The sequence below is a fragment of the Pangasianodon hypophthalmus genome, chromosome 12 (genome assembly GCF_027358585.1).
Source record: "Pangasianodon hypophthalmus isolate fPanHyp1 chromosome 12, fPanHyp1.pri, whole genome shotgun sequence".
Lineage (NCBI taxonomy): Eukaryota > Metazoa > Chordata > Actinopteri > Siluriformes > Pangasiidae > Pangasianodon > Pangasianodon hypophthalmus.
The window spans coordinates 23838596-23859433 of record NC_069721.1 but is presented as its reverse complement, the minus strand read 5'-3'; the positions used below and the strand labels follow the sequence as shown (position 1 = coordinate 23859433).

The window sequence follows — 20838 nt, the reverse complement described above, 5'->3', positions numbered from 1 at the left end:
TGGCCCGGGATGCTGTCTAGAACTGGCACAGCAGGTGGGCCGTGCTATGCTCATTTTATAAATACGCGCACGCACACACACACACATTTCACAATTCTTATTCAGTCAGGAGACACAAAAATCAACACAGTAACAGGAGAAAAGTGCACGTTCACGCACGTGTCCAGTTCGCCTTCACTGAAGCACGGTGTGAGGCGCAGATCTGTATGTGTCCACAGGATGGCAGTAAAGAAATCCAACCAGCAGTAGCAGCAGTGAGACAGTTTGTCCTCATATCCCTCTGTGGTGAGAGACGAGAAGCGAGAGTGAGATGGAGGGACAGATTAATAAGAGAATGCAATCACATGACAGATTTGTCACAGTATAAACGTTTGAACAGCTTACAATAAATTTCTGGTAAAAAGAAAACACACTTCCCAAAAACATACCAGTAGATGGATGTGAAAATAGCTGAGTGTCACTAGGTGTGTGTGTGTGTGTGTGTGTGTGTGTGTGTGTGTGTGTGTGTGGTACCCTGTGATAGACTGGCATCCCATGGTGTATTCCCGCCTCACACCTTGCAGGATACACTCCGGATCCCGCACAACCCTGACCAGGATAAAGCGCTTACTGAATTTCTAGATATAGTGCTGAATCGTGTGACTTGCGTCCTCTGTGTCATGGTTTTTTTCAAAGAACACACATTTCCATCGCTCTTTTTCACAACTTGGAAGACACACAGAGAGAGAGATAGTGAGAGAGTGAAAAAGACAGGGAGTCAGGGTGAGAGAGAGAGTGAGAGAGTGAGAGAAAGAAAAAAGAAAGAAAGAAAAAAAAGCAAAAAAGACTGAGGGTAAGAGTGAGAGATAGAGAGACAGAGAAAAAGACAGGGCACTAAAGAGATAGAGGGTAAGACAGTGAGAAAGAGTGAGACAGATGGGAGAGTGAGGAAGAAAGTTGGGAGAGAGAGAAAGACAGGGATCTAAAGAGATGCGTAGAGAGAGACAGACAGTGAGAGAGAATAGGGAGGGGCAGGGGAAGGAGACAGACAAAGAGAAAGAGAGAGATGGGCACAAAGACAGATAGACATAATGCGAGGACAGATCATTAGAGAGACTCTGTGAGAGAGAGAGAGAGAGAGAGAGAGAGAGAGAGAGGACACTTAAACAGAGACAAACTAAATCTGTCCAGGAATGTAGCAGCCACAAGCGGCCATTTTCCCTCCTCACTGATTATAATATCTGCTGGATTGTATGTATACGTGTTGTTCTGCGTCACTAACCGGCTCTGTCTCTGTCTCCGTCTCCGTCTCTGGCTCAGGTGTCTGAGGAGCTTCAGACGAAGCCTCTGAGTGCAGACATCACTGAGCTACTGAAGCTGCTGTCGAAGCCTCACGTGAAGGTAAAGTGTGCCACTCTGCTTTTGCCCCTGCTCCTGTTGCTGTCCTTGCTCCTGTCCCTGCTCCTGCTCCTGCTCCTGTCCCGTCCCTGTCCTTGCTCCTGCCTCTGTCCCTGTTCCTGTCCCTGCTCCTGTCCCTGTCCCTGTCCCTGCTCCTGCTCCTGCTCCTGTCCCTGCTCCTGTCCCTGCTCCTGCTCCTGCTCCTGTCCCTGTCCTTGCTCCTGCTCCTGTCCCTGTCCCTGCTCCTGTCCCTGCCTCTGTTCCTGCTCCTGCTCCTTAGTGTCAGGGGAACGTAAAACACAAGCAGATGGCCACCGTGGGCCTGAATGGCGGCTCTGTGCGTTACAGTAACTGTATCGCTCTCGATTACGGCTGGAAACCATCAATTTGCTGCGAGCAGACATAAATCAGATCCCCTCTCACCACACACACCTCCCCTTTAACAGCGTCTTTATGATTCACACGTGCAGAAACACATTTCAGTCACGTCTCACTAATACTGACAGCGACGAAAGCAGCAATTATGGTTTCCTCATTCCAAACATTTCATTTATAGTGTATTTACATCTAAAGCTGGGCACAGGTGGTGTTTGAGTGATCACTGGACAAATTCACACACACACACACACACACACACACACACACATACACACACACATCCACAGAGACGAGGTCTGATCAGTCGGCAGTAATGAGATGGTGGTGTTAGGAGTCATGGTGAGGTCGGCACACAGGGCAGCGTACAGCCGGCGCTCCTATTAACATTCTCTGCTGATGTAGGTGATGGATGGATGCACAGGAGTGTTTTAATGTCAGAGGTCAAGTTCTGTTTCGTGAAAATGCCCTGTGGACTTTTCTTTTTGCTTGAAGCAAGCTTGAGTTTTTTTTTTTTTTAAAACAATAACGCAGTAAAATCTACCTTTAAACACAAATGTAGACGTGTTCAGTGATCTGTGTTCGCTGCTTCACTGTGCTGTTGTCGCTTGTGGGTGTGCACTAGGGCTGCACAATATATCGAAATTATCGAAATATCGCAAATGTAAATATCGAGATATGCAAATCGCAAGGGCTCGCAATAACTGAATGATTTTATTGCTTCCAAAAGTCCCGAAAAGTCAAAGTTTTCGGGTGATGCAGATAGCAGCGAATGCTTTCTTTTCCTCGAAAGAACTTGAAACATTTATGTTGGTTATGTCACTTTCAGTTTTTAATATACAAATATAATTTAAATTGATTTTACAAGTTATCGCATTTTTCTTCACTATCCTTAGTGCAGCTTTAGTGTGTACTGTCTAGCAGATTAGCAAAGTTGAAGCGATTTTTGCTAAACTGAAATGATTTAATGCTTAATTGAAGTGATTGGACGCTGTACATCATTAGAATGGGCGGGGTTTAGCATCCAGTCGTTGGCTGGAGGAGAGAAGAAGAGGTTTTCGGGATGTGATTATTTTATAGGTCTAAATGAAAATGTAAGAAGTTAAAAAAAAAAAAAAGTATTTTTTTTGGAAATGTAACTAAATAAGAGTACAAGTATTCAATTTCACTCAAGTAAAGCATAAATACACCAAAATAACATTTAAGTATAGTAACAAAGTACTCATGTACTGCTCACCCCCGGGGTTTAGACGTCTTTAGGAAGACTGGTTTTCCCGACACGTTTATTAAAATGATCTTTGCAGGCAGATGCCAAAGCTATAGACAGAGTAAAAAAAAAACACAACTTCTTTGGTTGTTTGTCAGAGTTTATCCACAGCAGCATCTGCCAGGTTTTCCCAGAGTGACGGCCATGTTGCAGAATGAATCCCAAAAGTCTGAAAAATTCATTAAACAGTCAAAAGTCATTAAAAAGAAAGCAAAGTGGCGCAAGGGCTTACGGTGTTGAGAAGATGAGAATCTGACGTTTTAGAAAATCATTCATTTATAAACGAGATTGCGTCTGTATTTAATGTTGTTGTTTGAAGCAAGTGTGTATAAGAGATAAGGTTTGGGCCTCGTGGAATTTATTACTCACTACGTTATCCTCACAGGTCCAGTGGAAATCTGCAGACGCAAACCTCACACAGCGAACACGTCCTGCCTGATGTTTCTTTACTCTTTATAAATCCTCTGCTGCATTGACTTTGGAATAGAAAAGCAGTCTGCGTGTCTTTCACTCAGTTATTATATTATAGTTCTACCTCACTTTCAAAACAGTGTTAGTGCTTCTGCTTATGTGTGATTCTCAGCCCCACACACACACACACACACACACACACACACACCGCGAGCGCTGACATGCGTGTCTCGTCAGCAGCACCATGTTTCAGAAAGTGGCGGTGCCAACACACAGTGCCACGCAGAGGCGGAACAACCTCGCTTCACCCTCAGCAGTGAGAGAAAAGCGAACAGACAGAAACGCTCGGTTACTGCGCTGACACTCGCATAATATTTTCTCTGTAATATTTTATTCACTCTGTTGTGTTATACGCTCTGCTGCTGCTGCTGCTGCTGCTACTGCTGAGTGTTTGCACTTGCTAAGAGGGCAGATGTGTTATTGCGCTCTGAGGGGAATCCAGGTCACGGTGAGAATGATAACAACATTCCTGCGTTAAATAAGAATAAAATAAAATGACATTATTGTGCGCGGTCTGTCATCCAGTGATGCGCTAATGAGCAGATATTAACTGAACGCCTCTGAAAGCAGATTATCTTTCTAATGGTTTTTTATTTTTTATTTTTTTAGGAAAATTAGCATCACACACACACAGACACACACACAAAGACAAGAATTTGTATTATTTTCTGACAGAATCTACATTTTTTTCTCCACCTGCAGTGTTTCTTTCCATCCACTCAAACAGTTTCAATTAAAGTTACAGCTTTAGCTCTGACTGTTAAAAGTGCTGACACTGGAGACTCCTTCCATAAATGTTAAATAAACACCTCCTTACTGTAAGAAAGCGCCGCCATATCAACGATTACAGACGTCCCCCCCCCCAGTGATTTGCCAACTTCTACAATTTTTTATTAACTCAAAAAATGACACATCACGACTTTTTATCCATTTATAGTTTCATCACCAGCCTTTTCCAGAAGCGTAAACTCATCTGTCCTGAAGATGTCGGGAAACTTAAAGTTACAGCTTCACCTCTGACTGTTACAAAGCTCTGACACTGGAGACTCCTTACATAAATGTTATATCAATGACAAAAAATGTTGCCATAGCAACAATTGCACACGTTTTTGGTGGAGAATGTGCATTCACCACCATGAATGAGCTGTCACTATAGAAACGATAGATAACGTATTAGAATGAGTAATTTGTAGCTGTTGACCAATCAGGATCCAGAACTCAACAGCGCTGCGGTTTAATAATAAATAATATTTTAATAGAAGGATCAGATGTGTGATTACGGTTATTTTTCTTTATAAAAGTGCGCTTTTTCAGAGTGGAAAGTGGCTTCGTGGTATGATGAAAGAATGGTGGAATGTTATTAATAGTGTTAATAGAGATGAAATTTCACACACTCCGAGTCAAGTCTGTTCAATTCGGCGTTTTTTAAACGATCCAAAACCTGAGTTTGTGTTGATGGTGGCTCTGCTTTCCACCTTAACACCTTTCTCTTTTTCTTTTTACTTCTATCTTTCTGTTGTCTCGATCCTGCGTCATTTTTCTCCAGCCTTACTCCGTCTGTTGCTCATTTTTTATCCGTGGCACGTCGACCGGAATGCATTTTTATCATGGAAATGAGAGGAAACGCCGAGGAGGAGAGAGGAAAAGAAAACGTTTCCAGCAGCACCTGACACACATCATCGTTAAAGAGGCTGAATAATGAACCTCAAAATTTTGTCTTTCCTTTACTTAATTTTTCTTTTTCTTTGCTTATCCATTTCTCCTGCTTGGCATGCATGAAATATTGAAGACAACTGAGAACTTCATTATCTTCTGTCGGTTTTTCTTTCTCTGGGGATCCGCGGATTCACCGCCACTGTTGTCTGGAAAAAACGAAGAAAAAAAAAACGGTTACTCATAAAATAACTTGTCTTGATTTTATATAGTAAAATAAAAAAATTCTTGAAATCAAATCAAATATTGATTATATTTATTAATTAATTTTATTTATTTCATAAAATAATTTTTATACATTTTTATTAATTTTAATTTTATTTATTTTTTATAGAAACTGATTTTTTTTTTTAATTTGATTTACTGGAATATTATAGCGTCATATCTGATTGGCAGAGAGGACTGTAATGAAACAGTGAGACTAATCCTTTCAGACAGAGATTCATTTATCAGGAAAAGGCTCTGATTTATCACACAACGTCAGATACACACACACACACACACACACACACACACACACACACACACACACACACACACACACACACACACTTGGACCATCAAAGCACAGCTGTTTAGCCAACACACACTCACATGTACCAAATCAGATAAATGACTCTTTTGGCGCTACTGTGTGTGTGTGTGTGTGTGTGTGTGTGTGTGTGTGTGTGTGTGTGTGTGTGTGTGTGTGTGTGTTTCTGATTGTGTTCTCTCTCTCCGAACAGAGTTTGTTGTCGGTTCATGACACAGTAGCTCAGAAGAGTTATGATCCCGAGCTTCCTCCTCTTCCAGACGACATCGACGATGATGAGGATTCAGTCAAGATCATTCGACTCGTCAAGAATAAAGAGCCTCTAGTGAGTGTTATTTTTCTCACACACACACACACACACATGCATGGTGCACCAGTTTACCTCACACTCCACGATTAGCAGAAAGTCATAAATGGAGTAAATTTGTCTTAAAAAGTCCAATAATCACACAGAGGAATGATTCATGAGCGTGAAAGCGAGGTAGAAAGAGAGTAAACACAGCAGTCCACGGGGAGGGAGCTGACCACATGTCATACTGTCTCACACACACACACACACGCGCACACACACACACAGTGCATGTGGACAGGGCAGTGAGGGCAAGCGTGTATGTGTGTGTGACAGTATGACATGTGGTCAGCTCCCTCCCCGTGGACTGCTGTGTTTACTCTCTTTCTACCTCGCTTTCACGCTCATGAATCATTCCTCCGTGTGATTATTGGCCGGCGTTTCCTCTCCGGGCTTCACAGGCCACGCCCTTATTTTTCATCTCTCCTGTTTTTTTGGATCCCTCTCTGTCTGGCACACTGTGGTCTCGGCTGTGACCTCTGTCTGGCTCCAGGCCGGAGGAAACGCCTAACGGAGGAGGAAGAGGAGGAGGAGGAGGAGGAGGAGGAAGGGGGGCGCAGATACCTTGTGGGATTTCGCTGTAATGGCTACTTTTGCCGGTTTTGTCTCCGGAATGTCTTCCCGTTCCCATTTTAGCGCTCGGCCGATGTTACCTCACGCTCGGACAAACCATAATGACTTTTGAATTACAGTGAAATAGTAATTACCGCCTTTTTACGCCCTGTATTTGAAGTGTCTTGATGTTTGTCATTGTGTGTGTGTGTGTGTGTGTGTGTGTGTGTGTGCTTCCGCTTTTGACATGTAGGATGGAAAGGAATCCGTTTGCGATGGTCAAAGTTCAGACACAAACATCTGGGGCTTTAAGATCATGAACTCGATTACAGAACGCTGCTTATGTTTTTATTTTATTTTATTTCTGATTTTGTGGGTCTGTTTGCTGTTCTGCACAGTGACGCTGTGTGTTTCTGCTCTTACAGCGCAGTCCTCGAGGGCAGCCAGGCGTTCCGTACTGCTATCCGCACGGCTGTTCCGAGTTCGGCAGCGTTTCAATCCGAATGAAATATGACGTGAACCTTAAACTTACAATTTCATACAATCAGACTGGAGACGGCCATTAAAACACGAGACCTGTACAGTTTAACTCGCTCTAATTTCCCTTCATCCTCTCTTCCTTCTGTTTCTCTCCTGCTTTCCTCTCTCTCTCTCATACACACACACACACACACACACACACACTCACTCACTCACTCACTCACTCAGGCTGGTTCCTGTGTGTGCACGTGCGTGTGTGTGTGTCTGTGATTGTGACCAGTCGAGTGGATCAGATTCAGTAGCGCTGATTAATTGCTATCATTTTTCCAACCATGACATCATATTTTAGCGTAATGAAGAAAAGACGACCGGCTTCAGGCCTCAGGACTTTTGGGATTTAACCCAAACACACACACACACACACACACACACACACGTACACATGTACACACAATTTCCCCGGTAACATTAGCTCTCTGATCTATTATGACAAGACTAGAATAATTGGCTTTTGTATAGTGCGCGCACACACACACACACACACGCTGGGCAGCAATAGATGCAGGTTCTAATTAAAAGAACGTGTTATTGTAGATAAAGTTACTGTGGATTACTATGGAAGTGAAAGTGTGTGTGTGTGTGTGTGTGTGTGTGTGTGTGTGTGTGTGTGTGTGTGTGTGTGTTTTTACGGAAACCCTTTCATTTACAGCCCTCTAAATTTAGATATTAACCAATTTCAGATTACCGGCTCATTATTTTGGGCAGAAAGCACACTGAAATGTCGGTCTGTAAAGCATGTGTGCAAAGCAAAACACCAAGAGCCAAGAATTTGAATAATAAAGAATAAAACACTCAGCGTTGTGCTGTTATAGGAAACTAATCAACTTCGGGGTGGTGTGATGAAGTGGAGTTACTGTCTCCACCCTGAAGCACGTCTCAAAGTTTTATTCCTTTTTTACCACAGCAGTTTTTACCATTTTTTATTTATTAACGAAGGCACGTCATACTTTTTATCCGGTTATAGTTGCAAAACAAGTTAGTTCCTGTTCTGACTTGTGTTATAGCAGCTTTAAACAGACGCTCCCTCATCAGCTTCTCTTTTATTCTCTGTCTTAAAGACAAAAAAACACAGCTTGTCATGTTAGCGAGAAACTGCGAAAACTCCCCTGTGGAGGGGAAAAAAGTTACAGCTTTACCTCTGACTGTTAGAAAGCGCTGACACTGGAGACTCCTTCCATAAACGTTAACAAAACGTCTCCTTACGGAAAAGTTCATATCAGCGATTGCACAGGAGTTTGGAGTTTGTTCCCGGCTACTGTGAAAACACATTTTCTGCATTTAACAGTTTTATTCTGTCCACTATTTAGCAGTGGATGAACTTTAAATGACCAACCATGAATACATTTATGTTTTGGGGAAAAGTAAAATAATAATAATAAAAAACACAATCACACAACAGCACTTCTGATATCTGGAGATCTTACTAGCAGGTGTGAGTGCAAATAAGAGACGTAACGGAGTGAATTCACCTTTCTGTTTTATTTTTTTGTAGAATATAAATAGGATCCAAATTTAGTAGCTGCTGCTTTCAAAGAAATGCAGTGCCACTGGCAAAATCTTTTTCTACAGCCTCAAAAGGAAAGACAGAAAGAAAAGAAAGAAAGAAAGAAAGAATGCTGCATCTTCCCACCCTTGTCCTGTAATGCATCTCTCCACAGTCTGAACCAATTCACAATCAAAATCAAATCTGGTTTCACAATGACTGACTCTGACTTGCATTTTTTTTTTAAAATCCAAAAAACAAGCATATATGTTTCTCTAATCATGATTCATGCCAGGACGCAGTGCTGTGCACAGGCTGGCTCGCTGGTTAGTCCCGATGCCCGTAACCGCCAATCCGTCAGTGGTGTTTAGTCACTGTACCAGTCTGGCAGCCGGTTTGGGAAATGTTCAGCAGCTGTAATGCAGCATGTGGCTGAACCACTTTACCACCCAGCGTGCCGCAGTATCTGTGAGACGATATGGTTAAAAAAAAAAAGAGTTAGTATGGATCAGTTTTGGTGCTAAAATCTGATTGGCTGAGCCATGTTGTAATAATTAAATTCTGTATTCATGTCCCAGGTTTTCAAACAATAAAAAAGTTGTAGTTTTTATGTCTATAGAGTACATTATTCATTACCTGTCAGGTTGCTTAGCAACCAGAGCTTACTGTTAACAGACTACATTGCATGGCTAAAGAATTGTTCATTGCGAATTCTTTTCTGCGCACTGGATTTTTTCTTAGTATTTTTGTTGCAGTTTATACAAAAGCAATAATCCATTCGAGGACTTGCGTTGCTGTGATTTTATCACGTGTAAGAGGGATTTACTTCGCTTCGCATCATGCTTACGAGCAGAATTACCCATGATTAAATCACCATTACATGCACCCTTGAGTGGCTTATTGCTATTGTAAACATCTTCATGATACACGTTACGCACTCTGTAATTAGAATATAAATAGAGATTTAGATAATAAAGTGCCAACAAGGGCTGCTACAGGCTCAGAGATCCAGCATTTATCCAGCATAAAAAAAAATTATATTATCTGAAAAAAAATCTGAGAAAATGACGCAATTGGTACAAAAATAGTTTTTAATGTCTAGTCTGTTATTTTGAACAGTAAGTTTTTACAAACACTGACATCTGAGAAGAAGAATAATATTTATAAATGTTTTTATATTACAAGATTCATATTTTATGTCATAGCACTGTTGAATTCTTGAATCTGATTGGTCAGAAAGTAATTTAATTGGCTGTGATTCAAAGCGATAGGTTTATATTAATGTTAATGTCATTGTTTCTATAGTAACGGTGCATTCGCAGGGACGTGTACGGCAGACAATCCGCATAAACGGACTAAAAAACTGTAATCTCTGATGTGATGAAGTTTTTCTGTGAGGAGACGTTATTTCAAGTTTTTGGAAGGAGTCTCCAGTGTCAGTACTTTCCGCTGTCTTCAGCATAGAGAAGTTTGACATTTCTTGGTAACATTTGTCTTATTAACTTAAAAGAGAGCGAGAAAAGAGAGGCTGGTGAGGGAACGACTGTTTATAGCTGCTATAACGTAAGTGAGAACAGGAACTAACTCGTCTCATTGATGTTCCACAGCATTAAATGTAACTACATACAGTTAAACGCAAGACATTGTTTCTTAAGTAATTAAAAATCACAGTCGTTCACAAATTGGTGTAGTATAAAAAGAAATAAAACGCTTGTTGTTATTGGAGAACTTCTTCAGATCCTTTACTGATTAGTTTTCTATAACAGCTCACCCTGACGTGTTTTATTTCTTACATATCATCACAACCCCCGGCCCTAGTGCTGAGCTGTAATCATTAATATCCTGCTGCTGCACCGTCTCTGTACAGTACTTTCCAAGCGCTCATCATTTGCCATGTAATGCCTGCCGTGTAATGATCATATGAGCAGACTATTTGTTCTATAAATGCCACATGGGAATATTTGCTGTTTGGGTTGTGTGCATTGTGAATGAAGCCCATCTTCCAGAAATCATGTTTTTATTTAAAAACACAGCCCAGCTGCCCATACAAAAGGTATGCAGACATCATGGTTAAATCTGGAAGGAGCTGTCTGGTTGTCTGCTGTAAATATTGGTGCGGAAATATTTCCTCGTTTCTGCTATGTAAAGCCTTGGTATTTTGAAATAAACTTGATCGCTAAATAACGAATCAAATCTGAATGAATAATTAGTGTAATGAGTAAGGCTTTAGGGTTTCCTTATATAACATAATTACTACAATAAGTAACATTAACAATCCCTAAACCGATTAATACATAATCAGAAAGTAATTAAAAACTAAGTAATGAACGTCTGTGTTAACTAATGCATTACATAAAAGCACTGCTGAGTTCTGGATTGTGATTGGTCAGAAGGTGTTGATTAATTCTCTATAATAGCAGCTCTGACAGTAGCGTAGCTACAAATCACAGGTTTATATTAATGCGCTCGTTCTAATACATTATCGTTTCCGTAGTAACAGTTCATACACATGGACTTGTTACTGAGAAACTATAAAGCCCTTAAAGTCTCAAAGATGTCGGAAAATGTAAAGTTACAGCTTTACACAGCACCGACACTGGAGACTCCTTCCATAAATGTTAAATAAAGATCACCGTATAGAAAACTTCACCATGTCAACAGTTGTACACATGAGGAAAATGCTCAAAGTCGCCCTGCTATAATTGCAGCACATTATTAAACTCGCTTATTATCTGTATTTTAAAGTTAAGCTGTTTTAAAGGAATCCATGTGGTTCCTTAATTCCGATTTAATTTGATGTGCTGGTGTCATATTCTGCACAGGACCTTGCCTTCAGGTCACCTCTTCTTAAGTTTCCCAATAACAGTACGTTAAAACCTCATCAACCAATTATGTATAATGTCGCAGAGCATCGAGTTCCTTTGGCAGCTGACATTCCCGATTCAGGTGAAATCCGTGCAGTGTTAGCCGACCAAGTTTCAAAGGAGACACGACAGCCAGAACAAGAATTATGACTTCAGAAAAAAAATTGTGGTTTTGAGCTAAAATGTCATGCTGAAACCACGAGTAGACTTCAGACATTCTGAAATGTAATGCTTCACATTGTTCTAATTTCCCTTCGAGACCATTTGTTGATGACACTAAGCTTTGTTAAAGGCTGTTCTCGATTATTTCTACAGACTGCGTGTGTAACTCCACACTTTAATACATGATGTGTTGGCTAATAGATTGAATGGCGTGTAATAGGTTCATAATAGTTTGACATGGGAATTGAAAGGTCGTAGTTGTACGTGGGTTGTATGTCATGTGGCTTTCAAATTAGTGTGAAATCAAACCTCGCTCTTAAAGCCGGCCTTACGTTTAGGTTATAGATCCTGCAGTGGAGCAATTCTGCTTAAATTGTTCTTTTGAATTGAATTTGAATAGATATTTTTTACCATACCATATTTTTAAAAGAAATCCACAAGCTTTTGAGAGCACATCATCTTCTGAAATGGATGGAGGCACAAATTAGATTACAGCGAGAGACAGCAGCACACGTTAGTGTTTTTCCGAGATAGAGCCCTCCACTGAATGTGGACATATCATTAGTCTGGCAGCTCCACTCAGGTGTCTGGATCCTCCTTCTCGCACACAAAGAGAACCTGCACTGAGTGCCTGAGTCAATTTCCCCCAAATCCAGAAACACCTGAAAGTTTATGTCACAAAACCTGGTTCAGATTTACTTGTCTCTCTGCAGGTTAGTTCAAAACAATTCCACTGAATGAGAATGTTGCTGTAAGAGGACTCTATGGTTCCCCTTTGACCCTTTAGTCAAGTCACCAGCTTCCAAGTCCAAGTCGAGTCTCAAGTCACTTACTCTCCAGTCACAGTTGAGGCTCCAGTCATAACCTCAAGTACAAGTCATCTCAATCACTTACCCTTAACTGCTAGTCAACTCTCGTCACTTACCTTCAACTTCAAATTAATTCTCTAGTTGAGTCTCACTGAGTACCCTTCAGTCAATCATGAGTTTCCTGTCACTTACGTTCGAGTGCAAGTCAAATCTCAAGTCGCTTACCCTCCAGTCCAAGTCACGTACTCTAGTCCAAACTGAGTATGAAGTTACTTATCCTGAAGTTTGAGTCTCAAATTATTTAGCCTTCATTGAAGTCATCACAAATCACATAACCTCCAGTCCAAGGTGCCTCCAGACCCTTTCCCTCCAGTCCAAATCAACTCTCAAGTCTGAGTTGAGTCTCTAGTCACTTACTCTCAAGTCCACGTCATGTCTCGAGTCATTTCTCCTCAAAGTCCAAATCAAATCTCAAGTCACTTACCCTCCAGTCCAGGTCGAGTCTTTAGTCCAAGTTGAGTCTCAGGCCACTTCTCCTCAAATTCAAGTCATCTTGAGTCACTCGATTCTAAGTTGAGGCTTAAGTCACTTATCCTCCAGTCCCTGCTGAGTTTAAAGTCACCCTTTAGTCCCAGTCACCATGTTTACACCACGTGTCAGTGTTTTTTTTTTTCCTGTTTATTCTTGGATGTGTTAAAAACTAGCCAAGGTTGAAAGTCACACAGTTTTCATTTAAATGTGGAGTTTTAATGTTTCCTTGTTTGTTTTTTTGAGGTATGGGTGGAAGAATTTCCAGTAGTAATTAGTTTTGCTCTAGTAAAATGAGCAGATGGAATTCACTGCCTTTTCTTTTTGTGCTTCAATTGCTGTATTTCCTTTAGCATTAAAATCACTGTTTTATCTTGGGAACTACTGCTCCCTCCACTTGTGATGTAAAATTATTGTTCTTTTCACTGAGAAGGGGGGGCACATTTTTATAACTGACAGACACCCTTGCACACCAGATCGTAAGCTTTTTTTGCCATCATTAAAAAAGGCATATGCCTATGTCAAAGTCTTTAAGGGTCTACGTAAGGTCTCGTATGCCTCGAAAGCTCAAGTTATAGATTTAAATCCAAGTTAATCCACAGTTTTCATGACTTGCCTGTTGGTGAATGACATGAAAATTATGACAGTCTGCTTGGTTGGACGTTTTAAATGTCATCAATCACGTAAACGAAAGGCTCTGATCTCGCCATCATTTCCTGATTATTCCTTCCTTCTTCCTCCCGACCTGGAATTCCCAGCTCTCCTTATTTCTGCGCTTCCGTGTTTTCCTGTATAACGTTACAGGCAATTTAGGTGGTACTGGAGTACACACACACACCCCCACATGCCTATACACTGAGCTCTTTGTGTAATGAAGTGTGTGGTTGTCCTGTGAAGGCGGTTCCCGATGTCGTTACAGGAATAGGAGCTGACATGTGAAAGTGCTGTTTTCTTGGTCGGATAATTGCAATGAAAACAGACTTAACAAACACTTAAAGGCAGCTATACTACAGATGGGCCTTTTTGGTGAAACTGCTGATAATTTATTCACTCACACACACACTCATGCTACACAGTATAAGCTGACAGTATAAAGGAACAGGCACTCGCACCATACGCAATTCCACAACATATGTTACAGTTCATGCAGAGGACACACGGACAGACGTACTCGCAGACCCGTCTGTGGCTCGGAGGAAACACTGTTAAGTATGTTTTCACAGTGAGTGCATAATGAGGGTGTCTGGCCTTATAGGCTGTATTACAGGAGACATGAGAGATGAAATAGAGCGTTTTATCCCAGACCTCTGCTTCCTTCTTCCTCTCATTCCCATTCATTCTCATCTGTTTAAGGCTCATTCTCAGTTTCAGCACTTATGACAAGCAGTTTTCTTTTATTTAACGTAATGCCTGTTAATGATGAAGCCATCGGACTAAAGGGTTAAAGCAAGCGTGTGTGTGTGTGTGTGTGTGTGTGTGTGTGTGGTAGTATTATGATCACTGATTTATCCGAAGTAACTGAGGACACTACAAATGTTTGAGTAGATATTTTTTAATCGTTGCAGCTGTGCTCGCCTTTTGTTGTCCTTTATGTGACACTATGGAAGTGTGAAGTGCTTCTCTCCATAACCCCAAAAAGTACCCATTGTGTTTCAAGTCAGTTATTCTCAGAGCCATGTCCAATCTCAAATTACTTAATCTCAAATCCACGTCGAGTCTTAAGTCACTTACCTTCAAGTCCATGTTGAGTCTCGTTACTTAACCTCAAAACCACATCGAGTCTCAAATTAGTAATCCTCAAATCCATGCCAAGTCTCACGTCACTTATCCTTAAGTTCATGTTGAGTCTCAAGTCACTTATTCTCAAGTCACTTATTCTCAAGTCCACATGGAGTCTCAAGTGACTGATTCTCATGTCCATATCGAGTCTTGTTACTGAACCTCCACTCCAGATAGAGTCTCATGTTAGTTATCCTCATATTATTCTCAAGTTAATACACTCAGGTTAATATTCTTAAGTCCACACTGAAGCTCAAGTGACTATTCTCAAGCCCATGCTGAGTCTCAAGTCACTTGCCCTCAAGTCTATATCAAGTCTCAAGTCACTTATTCTCAAGCCCACATCAAGTCTCATTGCTTAACCTGATTCAACATTGAGTCTCAAGTTAGTTACCCTTGAGTCACTTATCCTGAAATCCTTGTCAAGTCTCTATTTGCTATTCTTAAGTCCATGTTGAGTCACATGTCACTTATCGTCGGGTCCTTGTAGAGTCTAAAACCACGTATCCTCAAGTCCACCTTGAGACTTGAGTCACTTGTTCTCAATTCCACGTCAAGTCTCAAATCACATGCGCTCAATTCCACGTCAAGTCTCAAATCACATGCGCTCAATTCCACGTCAAGTCTCAAATCACATGCGCTCAATTCCACATCAAGTCTCAAATCACATGCGCTCAATTCCACATCAAGTCTCAAATCACATGCGCTCAATTCCACGTCAAGTCTCAAATCACATGCGTTCAATTCCACATCAAGTCTCAAATCACATGCGCTCAATTCCACGTCAAGTCTCAAATCACATGCGCTCAATTCCACGTCAAGTCTCAAATCACATGCGCTCAATTCCACGTCAAGTCTCAAATCACATGCGCTCAATTCCACGTCAAGTGTCAAGACATTTAATCTCACAGTAAACCCATGGCTACAACTGCTGTAGAGACAGGATTAAAAATTCTTTAATTTTTTTACCTATGCCAGTACGTAATGCCAGCTTAGGAAATATCTGCTGGTGATTATTTATAAATTTGTGTCAGCTTGGGTTTCGAGTGTGTGAGGCCATCGGTTAAGGGGTGATAGGGCGGCTCACGCTCCGCGTCTCTCTGTGCTTCATACAGATTAAGCGTTCTGCTTTTGGCAGCCGCTGCAATAACAGTCATAAGCATTTATGTGCTGGCGTGCGTGCATATGGCCCTGATCACCACTGCAACTGGCCGCTGCGGATCGCCTTACTGATGAGTAATTTGGGCCGCCACGGCCTCTGATTCCGCCTCATTTTCTCCTTCTCTCTCCAGCTCCCATTCTGTTTCAGTGCTCTCTCTTTTTTCCTCTCTCTCTCTCTCTCTCTCTCTCTCTCTTTCTCTCTCTCTCTCTGTGGAGTTGCAAGTTATCCACTCGTATTCCGTACATCTCATTGATTCTTCTTCCCACCAACCCCCCTCCCCAGAGACTCGATGTTTGTGCCAACACAAAACAGTTCCATCCGAATCAGTGTGTGTATATGTGCGTGTGTATGAGTTTGTGATGGTTAAATGGCACCCTGTATGACTGCTTTGGTTAGTTAGCCTAGTGTAGTGTAGCATAGCACCCTCATCAGTGCCTGTGATTGGAGGCCATCCATCATGTCTGAGGCAGCGTGGCGGTTAGGGAACAGACGCCGCTGCTCGGCCTTGAGTGCACTCAACACGCTCATAAACTTGTTAACAGATTAAAGGTGCGGTGAGGTGAGTTGTGAGTTCTGCTCATGTCCCATTCGCTGTTAATCATGGAGATGGTTCAGAAGTGTGGCGTTGGAATGAACGCTAAATGAAAGGGGCTGTATATGTTTCATTTCTGAGTTTTAATACTGCACTTAACTTCCACCAAAATCAACGATTATACCTTATAGATTTGAGAGCTGTATTTCACAGAGCAGATGCAGTTCTCCAACTTTTTTTTGCAACCAGCGTAAAAATAAAAATCAGACCCTCTTATTGTGTCTGAGATTTATTTTATTCAAATATTAGACACGTTTGGTAAATGTTTGCCGTCTTTTTTTTATTTACTACAGATCCTTTTACTCCTGAAGCCAAACCTGTTACACAGTTCAGATTTGAATGCTGTGTATCCTATAAACAGCGTTCGTCTCAATTTTATTAAAATTGCAGGTTTTATTTGACTTTTGACTTTATTGAGATTTGTGTTAAACCTATTTGTCATGTTACCATTCACTTGTATACTTATAATATCCTAATAATTACTTTAACAGCTTCTACAACAAACATTTTAACAACAAATTCTAAAAAATCACGACCCCCTGGCTGTGATTAAAAACCAAACAAACGTGGCAGGTGAATTAGTGTACAGTTAGACAGCGGTGTGTATTTAGTTAGCTTAATTAGGTGTGAGATGTTAGCTTTATTTCTCAGGCTAAGTCCAGTAATCACTTGTTTAGGAATAGTGATTTAAACAAGATCTCTTATTTCCTTAACTGTCAATCATTCAATTTTAGGATTTAATATGACATCATTGCTTAAACGATTTCTTAATCATTATCAGCCATTATCTGTTACTTTCTTTCTCCTTTAAATTGCTTTAATTAGTTTAGAATTGTAAAGGAGAATTTTTATGTTTGCTAAAACTGGCAGAGAGATTTTTTTATTCAGGAAAGCGTTTAACGTTTAATTTTGTTTTTAAAATGCTCTTTAGATTATTGTGGTAGCACCTTGAGGTGTGCATTTCAGTGAGAGATCTATTATGAAAAAAATATATTATTATTAGCAGTAGTAGTAGTATTTCAAGTTTCCCTTAAAAGGTTACAGGTTTCCTTTACTTCATCATAAAATCAGTCAGGGGCTGACGTGACCCTCGCTATCCCGCCTGGCATCAGCACGTGCCAGGGTCGGAGTTTGGGAGGTTTATTTGTCCCGTTTCTGCAGTTTTCCTCTGTTTATTTGAGTTTGTGTGAAGTGGTTTATTTGACTCTTTGCCACAGTATTTGTGTGTGTGTGTGTGTGTGTGTGTGTGTGTGTGTGTGTGTGTGTGTAGTGATTATACTACAGTGATAGATGTGTTTAGAGGCTGCGGCTCACTTGAGCTCAACAGTAAGATGAGGAGACGCAGGGAAAACTCCATCTTAATGTTATTAGAAATGGATTGGAAATGTTTAGTTATATATTACACTTTATTTAAAGTGCTGGCGTTTTCAGGGTTGAGCTTCCTCTCCACAGAAAACAGTTACACAGGGTCGATATATTGGGTTGATAACAGCCAAAAAAACAACAAAAAAAAAGCCCAAAAACCAGTGAACTGTATACCGGAGGAAAAAAATCATGAACTTAATCCACTCCTGAAACAAACGGATGGAAAAGGTTTTCTGGAACTGTAAATGTTTATATATAGAGACTTGATTGTATTTTTGTTAGGATTTATTTTATTATGCTTTATACTTTTATTGCTTTTATTACATTTGCACTGTATGTGAAAGATGTGGTTTTGGTAAGTCGTGTTTTTAGGTGTGTATTTTTTCCTGGATGATGTTTAAGTGCTTCAGTTTCCTATAATCAGTTTAGTAGGGTATTGGGGAAAATGGTTTCGTGCCATCTCTGTTAGTAACATTAACTCTCTGCATTGTTTTAACTCTTCAGTTCATGTACACACACACACACACACACACAGACCCTGCCATTTTTACCAAGGGCATATGTGTAGAAATTAATTTTATAGCCATTTTTAGCTATTTTCTGGGAAAAAAAAAAACGCAAGCAATTTATTATTCTAAAGTGTTATTTAAAATAAAAATAAAGTGCATTAAGGTGCTTGTAATATTTATTTTTTCTATTCCGTCATCCTAAAAAAAAAAAGATCTCCTCAACAGTCAGCAAACCTGTTTGTTTTTTCCTTCCATTTTTATTCTCTCGCACTCGCTCTGCTTTTCTTCATCTCTCTTTAATGATGACCTCACTGACGCCGGCTGACAGTCCTGTCACCTCTCGAGGCTACCAACCAATCACGCTCCTTCCACCAAGGACCCCGGGTCGCCTAATTGGCCCATTTATTTGATTAGGACGAACCGTTCAGAGACATCAAGCAGGCTGCGCGTTCGATCAGAGAGGCAGCGTTTAACTCCTTGCGAAGGACCTTGAGGAAATGCACTTATCCTCATCAAAATGACATTACAAAATCATTAGAGGCAGCGCACCAAAAACAGTGATGTCAGCTGGCTAGTGATACAGTGCAGAAACCCTGAGTGTGTGTGTGTGTGCGCGTATGTGTGTGGATACAATTCAGACAGTATTGTTTTAATCAGAAACCTGCTATTGAATTGCACTCATCCTCTGTATGACTGGCTCACGAATTCACGCACACACACAGCTGTTTGTGACCATAACAACCCAACCACATCCCATGTCATGGATCCTTTAAGAAAAAACAGATTTGGTGATGTTGACGTATTGAAGAACGACAGAAAGAAAGACGATAAGCTCCTCCATCTAGATGAGCTGTGTTTGTGCTTTGTTTGTCTGGTATTTATGTAAGGAGTAAAACACTTTGAGACGTGCTGTTAGAGAAAGATCATCAACCCGCAGTTTCCACCACTGTGCTGATTATTTTCCTATAACAGCACGCCCCAACATGTTGTGGGACATCTGAGAGTTCCTGTTCTCAGCTTTTGTTATAGAAAAATTCATTAACACCTTCTGGCCAATCAGAATTGAGAATTCAGCAGTGACGTTATACAATATGAATCGATATAAAATGTAGTTTAGCTGTAATTTAACCAGTTTAAGAATGGCTGAAGTCTGTTTTAAACTGCGATTGGGTTAGAAACAGTTGGGAGTCTGGCAGCCCTGATTTCTGTACACTAATCTTATTGATTTTTAAAAGTATGTACATCTCAAATATGTATAGAATTAAAATATGTAATAGTGACCTAAAGGGGATGTGTGAGACAGATGGCAGTTTTGCATAGGAATGATTGATTGTTAATTGACTATTTCATTATGGCACTGTGTGTTTGAACAGGGGGCCACCATTAAAAAAGATGAAAAAACCAGAGCCATCACCATCGCTCGCATCATGAAGGGAGGAGCAGCAGACAGAAGTGGTGAGTTATACTTGCTCATACTGACTTCATCAACCAGTCGCTTGTTCACTGGAGGGCAGTGGTTAGATCACCATACAACAGAACCGTGGGTATTCACTCATTGGTTCTACATTCACAGAAGTCGTTTTTTTTTTTTTTTTTAAACTTCACTTGTGTGACTGTCACCTTCTCCCAGTTCACCTTCTCCCACTTACCTTTTACCCAGTCACCCTTCATCCAGTTGCAGTTGTACAGTCTCCTCGGCGTAGTCTCCTTGTTCCAGTAGGCTCTGCCCAGGCTCCTTGACCAGTCACCAAAATCCTGTTGCCCTTTCTACAGTCGCCTTTGTCCAATCTCTTTTTTTTTTTACTCCCTCCTATGTGAGTGTCACCTTTGCCCAGTCCCCTTCTCCAAGTCACTTTCTCCCAGGTCCAGTCTCCTTGGTCTGGTCATCTTGGTTCGATCTCCTTGGTCCAGTCACCTCTGCCACGTTGCCCCTGTCCAGTCACCTTTGTTCAGTCTTCTTGGTATTTGTCCAGTTTCCTCTGCCCAGTCTCTTCTGCTCACTCTTTTCTGCCCAGTCTTCTTTCCCCCGTTTCCTTTCCCCAGTCTCCATTCCTGGTCTCCTCCACCAAGTCTCCTTTTCCTACTTGCCTTTGATCATTGCCTTCACTGAGTCTCTTTTGCCCAGCCTCTGTCACCCTGTCGCCTTTGACGAATCGCCTTTGTGCATTCGTCTTTACCTTTTGATTTTCATTTTGTTTTTGTCATAGAAAAAAAGGTTGCTGATGAACATTTTTTACATTTTGTCACCGAAGCAACACTGAAGTGCAGCTTCCCCACTGGAAGACAGACTTGTCTTACAGTGTCCGTTCTTAGGGCAGTAGGAGAATTCACAGGAAAGAACTGCAGATAAGAATTCACGAATAGAAAAGACATAATCCTTCTGATCTTGCCATATGTTACCAAAAGCTG

General features: G+C 41.0%; 1 protein-coding gene across 1 annotated transcript in view; it reads left to right on the top strand.

Annotated features, from left to right (window-relative positions):
* Positions 1-20838, top strand: part of mpp7a (MAGUK p55 scaffold protein 7a) — a 126183-nt gene that overhangs the window by 56842 nt on the left and 48503 nt on the right. The window contains exons 5-7 of the mRNA XM_034309481.2: positions 1300-1380; positions 5929-6060; positions 19803-19884. Of these exons, the coding sequence (XP_034165372.1) occupies positions 1300-1380; positions 5929-6060; positions 19803-19884 (295 nt within the window). The remainder of the gene's footprint in view (positions 1-1299; positions 1381-5928; positions 6061-19802; positions 19885-20838) is intronic.